Here is a 10,664-nt window from a genome sequence, read left to right as displayed (position 1 = left end):
CCGCGTCCTCATGTGCCAGCCCCTTTCTGTGTGCGCCTCCTTACCTCTGCACTTCACTTCGCAGCTCCTCTGGGTCTCAGTGTGCTTTTCTCTTTCCTTCTAGTTGTAGAATTTCCATTCATCCAGCCTTCCTGTGGTTCTGGATAAGGTCTGTTTTGTCTTTTTGTTGTATTTTTGAAGTTGTTGTGGGAGGCAGCAATTTCCAGTGTTTACCTATGCCGCCATCTTGGTTTCTCTCCTCTGGGCCACGAAGTTTCAATCGCACTGTACGTGGTATTTTGTGGAAAAGCCACACTCAAGGGGCCAAGGAGTCGCATGTGGCTCGAGAGCCGCAGTTTGCCGACCACTGACTTATGGCATTGTGTACCTACAGTGTACCAGGCATTGTTCTTGATTCTGGGAAATACAGCAATAAAATAGAACAGAGTCCCTCCCTCAAGAAGCTTAAAGTTGAGTGGGGGAAGACAGACAACAAAGATAATTTCAGGTAACTCAGCATTTCCTGAAATGTGCTTGAGATGTTCTATGCAAAAGGGAAAAAAAAGTTCTATGATCAAATAAGTTTGGGAACACTGTGTACTCAGATTCCCTCCGGGAGATTATGATGCTAACATTACAAGCTCTAACAAGTCCTGTGATAAGAAAATCCAGTATAACCAAGCTTGTCTGATGGTAGAACCTTAGTTTAAACCTAGTTGAAGCCCATTCTTGTAACCTGGTTACAGACCACTCTTGGGAAATGCTGTTTTGTCTTATGCAGTTCCTCTAACTCTCAGGAGAGTTCATGCAACAGTAGCAACCATACAGGACCTCACAATTGTTCAAGCGCACCTACTTCCTTGATCATCTAGGTAAAAAACAGAAAGATTGTGGGCAATAGGAATAGTCTCATTTTCTCTGTTATTAAAAACATCTCACCAGCCTAGCCTGTATGGCTCAGTGGCACATGCCCGGGGCACATGCCCGGGGCGTGGGCTCGATCCCCAGTGTGGGGCATGCAGGAGGCAGCTAATCAATGATTCTCTCATCATTGATGTTTCTGTCTTGCCTTCTCCCTTCCTCTCTAAACTTAATTAAAAATAAAACAAAACATCTCACCAGTTGATAGCAGAGGCTCCTCTGTGCCTGGGAAGGATGGACGGGTGGTAAATGATGGAACCGTGCTTTGGGCTGTCAATTACATCCATGGGGATGAACTGTGTGCAGAAAGGAAGCACGTTTAGCTCGGCACCCACGGATCTGTAAGCCTCTGCCACCTCCTTTATGGTCTTGCCCTTGACTCTCCATCTGGGGAACTTGAACACTGGGGTCCCATCTTTCTCTGCCGCCAAAGCTGAACATGAAAGAGAAGATTGTTTTCATTAAAAATAATTTTAGCCGTAATTTCATATTGCTGTAGAGCTACACATTGTAATTTTATAGCTTTGTGAAACATTTACAAATAAACCATGGCGAAGAATAATTTAGATTCTGGCCAGGATTTGACCTGCTATAATTTTACCATGAACCATTTATGTTTCTACTGTGATTTTTATCTGTGTACTAGAGGTCCCATACACGAATTTGTGCACAGGTAGGGTACCTTGGCCTGGTTGCCAATCAGAGAGGTCTTGCCCAGCCCTGAACGGGGCTGACTGGGGCCGGCCGGCCACGGAGAGGGACTGCAGGAGGTTGGCTGGCCATGGAAGGTTGGCTGTGGGAGTGCACTGACCACCAGGAGGCTGCTCCTGTGTTGAGCATCTGCACCCTGGTGGTCAGTGTGCGTCATAGCAACCGGTTGTTCAGTCGACTGGTTGTAACGGTCGCTTAGGCTTTTATATATAGATTTAAGGTATAATGTTTGAACTCAAACATTTGTAGCTAGATAACATTTTTTGAAATTTTTAACTGAGGCTTCCTTTTATGGATCAAAATTTGTACTTCTCTTACTGATCCCACCATTTAAAGAACATTTGCTTGTTGTTGTTTTTTTAAATATTTGGAGCCAGGTGCCAATACATCACCACCCAAATTAGACATACTCAGTCTCTGGCACAGTTGGAAAACCTCAAGTTTTTCCCATGCCCGTTGGTTGAGGAGAGTCCCTTTAATCCCAGGGCAAACTGTAAACCAGGACACCTTCTCTCTGCCAAACAGGCAGAGCCCAAAAGATAAAGGGAGAAAGGAGCTGAGCTGAACCTGTCTAGTTCCTTCACCCAAGTTCACCAATCAGATAAGTTGGGGGAGGAGAGGCCAAGACTGAAGAACACATGCTCCCTGTAGGGTTTGGCCATACTGGAGCAGATCCTAGGCTCTGTCCTGGAAAGTGTCCCTTCTTGCCCAGACAGGGTTGCTCAGTGGTTGAGCATCCACCCATGAAACAGGAGGTCATGCTTGATTCCCAGTCAGGGCACAGACCAGGCTGCAGACTCAGTCCCCAGTAGGGGGTGTACAGGAGGCAGCTGATCAATGATTCTCTTTTCCTCTCTCCCTTCCTCTCTCTGAAATCAATTTAAAAAACATATTTTAAAAAATAAAATAAAAGGAATGACTCCATTCTACCTCTGTGTGAAATGGACTGGCCCTCAAAGTGCAGACAGCACAAGCATGTTTTTTCCATAATAAAATCTCAGTTTTACTACTACATACCCTAAAATATTAAGTACATTTCTTTTTCATTGGTAACTCAAAGAACTACATTTTAGGCTTTTTACCTATATATTTTTTGGTTCCCTTTCCTTCTCTTAATCCAATCATCAATATTCATTGATTCCAGATGGGATGCTTATACCACAAAGCCTCAATTCCAAAGCCTAGTAAGTCTTGAAGGCCATCAAGGTGATGCCTTGATCAATCCATTTGGAAGAACTTGAGAAACCAGTATAATGATGTTCATAAAATGTAAATATTCATAAAATGCTCAAAAGCTGTAAACAACTCAAATGTCAGGTAATAGGAAAATAGATACACAGTAAAAAAAAAAAAGAGTTAAATTGGGAGAAAATTGTGAAAGGTCTAAGAATCACGTACTTGCAATTCTTCTGAAGTTCATGTACATGGCAGAGACTGCTAGTTGACCCCCTTCATCCTTTATGAGTGGATTCCTATAATTTAGCTGAACACATAGCTACACTGAATAAAATCTGTATGGCTCAGCCTATCCTGCAAATAGATTTGACCTGTAAGTAAATTCCAGCCAATGGGACACAAGTAGGAATAATATGTGCATCTTCTGGATTATGCCCTTAATGAAAAACTTGCCCTCTACTTCTCTTTGTCTTGCTGCTTGCTGGATGCAGACTGGATAGTCAGGGCGGAAGAAGCTACCTGGACCATGGGATGGAAGTCCATGGCAAAACAACAGAAAGAGCTTTCATGTGATAAGCGCAGAACTGTCACAGCAGTTCAGATGACCAACCCAGACTTGAGAAATGAACTTCTATCTTAATTCAAGCTACTATTATTTGGGGTCCCTCTGATACAACAGAAAATCTGATATCCTAAATTTTTTTAAAAATATATATTTTATTGATTTTTTACAGAGAGGAAGGGAGAGAGATAGAGAGTTAGAAACATCGATGAGAGAGAAACATCGATCAGCTGCCTCCTGCACATCTCCTACTGGGGATGTGCCTGCAACTCAGGTATATGCCCTTGACTGGAATCGAACCTGGGACCTTTCAGTCCACAGGGCGACGCTCTATCCACTGAGCCAAACCGGTTTTGGCTGATATCCTAAATTTAAGTCTTCCCAAATATCCCACACAGAACTAGTGAAAATAGAGAGATAGTCCTAGCAACAGGAATCATTCAGAAAGAAGCAGTTGGAGCCAGGTATATAAAAATGCATGAGGCAGGTTCCCTCAGAATTCCCCAGGTTGAGGAAACCTTTTTCTGAAACAAGGACAATTTTTAAATCAGTGATTAAATTCATGTGCATATGGGTTCTTGGCCCAACTTCTCTTTTAGTTTGACTCTTGAAAAATAATATTAAAATATAATATTGTTAAAAGCAATAACAAGAATGAAGAAAAACCCCAGAGCTGCTTCTTTCCAGAAAAAAGTAAAATTTCAGGATTATTGGTGTATTATTTTCCAACCAACATGTTGCATCATACCAGTGACTCATGAAGTCCCAAGTCATAAGCCAAGATTTCTAGGCACTAGTCCTGTTCCTGACCTGTATTATTTGTAGACTGTTTCTATCTCTGTGTCTTATACCCTTTCTTCTTCTTTTTTTAATCCTCACCCAAGGATATTTTTTTCCATTGCTTTCTGGAAAGAGTAGAAGAGAGAGAGAGAGAGAGAGAGAGAGAGAGAGAGAGAGAGAGAGAGAGGAACGTTGACAGGAAAGAGACACATTGATTGGTTGCCGGGAATCCAGTCTGCAACCTGAGACCCTTTGGTGCATGGGCTGAGGCTCTAACCATTTAGCAACACCAGCCAGGGCCTTGCACCCTTTCTTGACCTAACCATAGCATGCAAATCAGAAACACACTGCAGCCCTAGATGGTTTGGCTCAGTAGGTAGAGTGTCGGCCTGCGGACCAAAGGGTCCTGGGTTTAATTCCGGTCAAGGGCCTGGTCGGGGTGCGTGCAGGAGGCAACCAATCTGTGTTTCTCTCACATCGATGCTTCCCTCTCTCTTCCACTCTCTCTAAAAAAAATATCAATGAAAAATCCTCAGGTGAGGATTAACAACAACAAAAGAAACACACTGCAGGTTTGTTCTGAGGATGGCTGTCTTCTTTATCTACCATAATCACCAAGCAGCCCCAGCTATAATTTGCTCTGAGACAAATGCCTTCTTTATGACCCCACATCAATATCTATGATTGGGTGTGGTCTTCCCTGTATTCCTTTCGGCATCTCTGCATCAAGTGTTATTCTTTGAAAAGTCACAAGTGTAACTCAGAAAAAAAATATATGCCTGGAAATTCCGCTGATGGACCTGATGATTACCATGGAGATAAGTGGAGAAACTCAATACAACAGGTGCCTGCTCCTTTGTCTTGGGACCCACAGAGAAGGGAGAATTTTTGACTCTTATGTCCACCATGCCAATAGACTTGGCCAGACAAGGCTTTCAATAGGTCCGGTGGAAGCCGCAGAGCCCAGAAGGGATGCATGCAATCTAGGTCTCCCGGGCCTGTGGCAAGTAAGTGGAAGTACAGAAATGCTAATGAGAGATGCCGGCTCTGAGTGGGCCCCAGGCTGAAGAGTTGAAAGTCCAGTTCCGAGGCCTTGATACACTCACCCAGTGGGTCAGCTTTTCCATCCTTGTCTGGAACTGTGAACACCCCCACCACTCGATGGCCCTCCTTGCAGAGGTGGCTGTAGACTTCTTGTCCAAAGAGGCTCTGACCAATAAGGGCCAACTTCAGCTGGTTTTTGAAGTAAACCTGGGAAATAATTCAATGATGACAGATGTTAGCATGGACAGAAGACATATGGGTAATATTCATTTTTAAATCATTCAAGATGATTTGAGGACAACACAAGGCTCAAAGATCTACTAAATACATTTTTACTGACATACGCTGAACCTCCTAGACTATCTGAGATCCAAACCTAATGTCACCCACGACTTATTAGTTGTGTGGCCTTAAGCAAGTAACTAACTTTTGTTTGCTTTTTTTCCTCATCTGTAAAATGGGAATAATAACATTACCAACCTCATACAATTTTGAAGTACATGACTTTAATATGCAATAGGCTTAGTGCAGTGTCTGATACCTAGTGCTGCTTAAGTAAAAGCTTTAATAATGTTTTAAAGATTTTACTACTTATGTGCTTTTTACACTGGTTTATGTGTTTGTTTGTTTTATAAAGCCTAGAATTCCAAAATCCTTGGTAAGTGGATCCAATTCATTTGTTCTTAAAACCTGGATTGATCTAATGGAACATTCTTTTTTTTAAATAAAAATAAAATGCACATGTATACATATATGTTTTTTTCAGAGAGGAAGGGAGAGGGAGAGAGAGAGAGAGATATCAATGAAGAGGGAGGATCATTAATCACTGTCTCCTGCACGCCCCACACTGGGAATCGAGCCCGTAACCCAGGCATGTGCCCTGACCAGAATCAAACCGTGACCTCCTGGTTCATGGGTCGCCTTTTTAGGCATGAACTTAACAGTATACAGGCTCACACCTTCCCTGCAATTGAGCTGATAATTAAACAATTGAGGTTTTAAAAATCCTTTTCCAGGACCAGCGGAAGTTTCTATCCTTAAAGAGCCCAGATAGAACTTCAATGTCTAACAGATATTCACAAGCAAATATTAACTCTGCCTATGGAAACCATGTGACTATTCATTTCCTCTCATTAAAAAAAAATCTGAATGTTCTGTAAACATTCTGTCTTCAAATCCTATAATTAATGCTGTGGCTTGAAATAGAACTTACATGTTGGCTATCTTACAAAAGGTGGCTTTAACTCATGCCTTTACCAATGCCAGATATTTTGAAACATCTAAAATACTACTCTTAAAACAAAGGAGCCAGGAGGCTGAGCTGAGTCAATGTCAGCTGTCACCCATTATTTGGAGTTGAAATTCACATTCAACACGCCTCCAGAGAGACAGTGTGTAAGGAAACCGTGCCAGTTTCTTTGGAAATACCGCATTCACCGAAACACCGTCTGAGCTCAGTGCTTAAGCTGAAGTTACAAAGGTGAGTTTCTAACACTGAGAAATGTTCAGATTTGAAGTGTGTTTATAATGCGTTAGCATAATTCCAAAAAAAAACTGGGCTCGGATATTTTACCTTACTCTTATTTCTCCAAGTATAACCTGAAGGCTGACTGACAGTGTTGGCAGAATCAGCTGGGCGTACATTAGAAATGTGGATTCCTAGACCCCACCCAGATCTACTGAGTTAGGCTTGAGGCCCAGGAAGCTGCATTTTAACGAGCTCTTCATTGACTCACAGGCACACAGAGTCAGAGGATCTCTGATTTATGGAGGGTGTGCGTCTGCCAGCTACAAAAAAGATTCCGCCCTGGGGAGTTTGGATTCCGCCCGAAAAAAGGGGTGGAAATATTAGCAAACAGTTTAATGAGATCCTAAGATATGCCAGGTGTTTCATATAAATCACTTCCTTTTGATTGCCCAGTGATTCTTGGAGACAGGCGTTATTAAGCCATTTTACAGATAAAGAAATTAAAACTGAGAAGTTAAGATACAGCCCAGAGTCAAATAGCATACTAAGTGCTATATCAATGTTATCATTATCATTTCCTCAGCATTTAGTGCTCAGGACATAATACATTATCTAATATGGTTTGAGATTGAATTTGGAGGTTCTAAAAGCAAACTAGACACCAAAGCAGGGGCCAGGCAATAAGGAAATAAGTTAAGAACATGGTTGCTAGAACTAGAGTATAAAGCCAGTACTTGGTTCCAGGAGGCAAAGAAGGGTCCAACCTCTCAGTGGTTCCTAAGATCACCTCAAGTCCTGGAATCAGGCCATGAACGTACAGCCACCAGGCAAACTTGTTCCAGACGCTGGCGGAGGAAGCAAAATAAATATGAGGGCTAACTAATCCCCACCATGAGGAGAAATTAAGAAGCACTGAGCCAGGCAAGAGAGTGGACAATAGTAACTGACAAAGGATTTTATTACTGTAATAGAAGCCTGGTGCATGAATGAGTGAATGGGTGGGGTCCCTAGGCCTGGCCAGCCATCCAGGCCTATTGGGGGAGCCAGCTGGCCAGGTGGGGGGTGGGGGGAGCGGGGCACCATGGGAGGTTGGCTGGTGGGAAGAGGGAGGCGGGAGGGGCTGTGGGAGCACACTGACCACCAGGGAACAGCTCCTGCATTGAGCATCTGCCCCCTGGTGGTCAGGGTGCGTCATAGCAACTGGTTGACCCATCATTCCGGTCATTCCGGCAGTTCGGTTGGAACAGTCGCTTAGGTTTCTATATATAGAGATAATTGCACTAGTTAAAAAGATCCAGTAATTATCTGCCACTGAAATCAATATTCAATAAATATTCAATAAATATTTCTAAGTCCATTTCTTTCTTTCTCTATTTTTTTCTTAATCCTCACCCAAAGATATTTTTCCATTGATTTTTTAGGGAGAGTGGAAGAGGGAGGGTGAGGCAGAGAAATACCGATGTGAGAGAAACACATTGCTTGTTTGCCTCCTGCATGAGCCCAGACCAGGGCCTGGGCCGGGGAGGAGCCTGCAACCAAGGTACGTGCGCTTGACTGGAGTCGAACCCGGGACCCTTTGGTCCTCAGGCTGATGCTTTATCCACTGAGCAAAACTGGCTAGGGCTCTAAATCCATTCCTTGTGAGCTTGTTTGGAGGTTCTAGCAGGGGAGCGCAGCTACTCCTATACCCTTGACCGAAGACCGGTCCTCTCCTGGCGGTGGGGGTCGTCCTCGTCAGCTGAGCGCGCAGCTTAGGGAGGGACGCACATGGATCAGTGAGGGAGGAGGGGGACACCCGCCTAGCCAGCCAGGTCAGACGAATCAACCCTGGCGATCAATGGGGTGACAGATGTCGCAGCCAGATCGCCCTCACATCTTAAATCCATTTCTTTAAAACAGAACGGTCATGTACCACCCTGAGCTGGGCTCTGTGAGGCCTCCTCATGCCATCTGCTGCCCTGTCCCTCAGACCGTTGGAGGGCCGGACTATAGTTTAAAAAAAAACTATGAACAAATTCCTATGCACACTGCACATATCTTATTTTGAAGTAAAAAAACAAAACGGGAACAAATACAATATTTGTATTTGCATGTGGCCCGCGGGCCGTAGTTTGAGGACCCCTGCCTTAGAGTCTTTCTTCTTACCCTTAGCATACATATTTGAGTTTCATCCATGTTGTATGTATCAGTAGTACTTCTACATTTTTTTCTGAGTAGGATTCCATTGTTTGGATGAATATACCACAGTTTGTCTATCCTGTCACCAACTGAAGGACATTTAAGTTATTTCCAATTTTTGGTGACTAGGAACAAAGCCTCTCTAAACATTTATAAGTAGGTATTAGTATGAATAAAAGTTTTCATGGGCAAATACCTAGGAGTGCAATTGCTGGGCCATAAAATGTTTAACTTTATTTTTAAAAAAAACTGCCAGTTTCCCAAAGTGGCTGTACCATTTTACACTCCCACCGGCCGTGCTTGATTTTGAACAATTCTTATAGGACACAGTCCAAAGGGTGGCTCCTCACTTTCCGTGGAGCAAGAAACACCCAATGCTTCACTTCTCCCATGTCTTCCTTCTGGCCATTAAAGAAACTGCCGTCTCCCCAGCCACATGCCACTGTTCTTCCACGAGCATTCCTGGGTGCAGCCAGGCTCAGGCCCCTGACCCCTCACCCTGCCTGGAGCTTCCCCCACACACATGTTTTTGCTTATGCTATTTGCCACCTGGGACGTTCAGATTTTACTAGTCAAATCTTATGTAAACCCCATTATTGTAATAATCTTTTCGCTCTTCAAGACTTTTTTCTGCTCTCCAAAAAATAAAATTCAATGAAAGGCGTTGACAGAGGAGGCCACTAAAACAGGCTGGCACAGGCCCCTTGCTCCCTTGCCATCCAACCTAGATTCCCGTGTGCCACGTGGTGGGAGGAACTTAAGGAGGAATCCAGCCCACTGCTGGAGAGAACGAGCAGAAGCTCCACCACAGCCGATCTCTTTTTCTTTGATTTAAAAAAGATGGATGCTTCCAAAGTAACTAGCGCCGCCTGCATGGGGTAAAGTGAGTGCTCATTATTTGGTGTTGTCTGGAGGATAACGCTTTTCCACTTATGCCACTTTGGATCAGTTCTTGGTGCTACTTGACACGTCTTCCCAGCTCCCAACTGTTCCCATTTGAATCTGCACACATGTAATTATGGCTTTGGCAGAAAAGACGAATCGAAAGCAAATTCTTGTGCAACACAGCAAACATGCACTTCCTATTAAGAGATACTGTAAGTGGGATGGATGTGGTTTTTTTCCCCTCTTCCCTAAGCAGCTTTTAGTCTGCTTAGATACAAGGTGGCATCTCTCCAGAGGCCCCCAAAAGTGCTGAAGGCAGTGCCCCATGCAACGTGTGGGCTCTCCTTCCATTTCTGGAGGTGCTGATGCAATTCCAAGGCCCAAGGCTGGGCCAACGCTGGGTTCTTGCTACAGTTTACGAGTGTTCCAGAGTGGCTGCTTCTGCAGCGCTTAGGAACCCTAGAGATCTTGCCGCCTGCAGCTCAGGAATAACGAGCTCGCAGCCACCAGCAATAAGTGCCACTCTCTGAATGGGCCCTGCGAGCCAGTGGGGAGCGCTCACGCCTCTCAGGCCGCCGAGGAGCAGCAGGCTGACTCGATAGCGCTCTCCTCCAGCAGATCGTCTCCGTCTAGCTCGTTACCAGGGATCTCACGATTGAAAGGGAAAAAAGAAAGGAAGCCCCAGACGCTGCCCCTTGCCCGGTGACCGTTCCCAGCCGTCAATCCCAGCCAGACCTTGGAAGTTCCAAAGCCCCTTTCCCATAGAAGGCAATGGCACGCTTGCCAAGCCCCATCCGGGACCCTCCTCGAACTTTCTTCCTATGTCTCCCAGTTTTAACAGCGTGATCTTGGGTTTTAGCTGTCTAAACACCGCTGCCACCCCGAGCCCCGCCGCCCGGCGCTCCAGCCCAGGGTCTCTAGACTCTCTAGTAACTAGTCCGGGGTGGGAGCAGGGACGCT

General features: G+C 44.5%; 1 protein-coding gene across 1 annotated transcript in view; it reads right to left on the bottom strand.

Annotated features, from left to right (window-relative positions):
• Nucleotides 1–10,664, bottom strand: part of ALDH1L2 (aldehyde dehydrogenase 1 family member L2) — a 62,766-nt gene that overhangs the window by 46,336 nt on the left and 5,766 nt on the right. The window contains exons 2-3 of the mRNA XM_006769392.2: nt 5,236–5,380; nt 1,099–1,333 (exon numbers count right to left, since the gene is read on the bottom strand). Coding sequence (XP_006769455.1) covers nt 1,099–1,333; nt 5,236–5,380 — 380 coding nt within the window. The remainder of the gene's footprint in view (nt 1–1,098; nt 1,334–5,235; nt 5,381–10,664) is intronic.

Source organism: Myotis davidii, unplaced genomic scaffold, assembly GCF_000327345.1.
Source record: "Myotis davidii unplaced genomic scaffold, ASM32734v1 scaffold120, whole genome shotgun sequence".
Taxonomy (NCBI): Eukaryota; Metazoa; Chordata; class Mammalia; order Chiroptera; family Vespertilionidae; genus Myotis; species Myotis davidii.
This window is presented reverse-complemented; position numbering and strand designations above follow the sequence as displayed.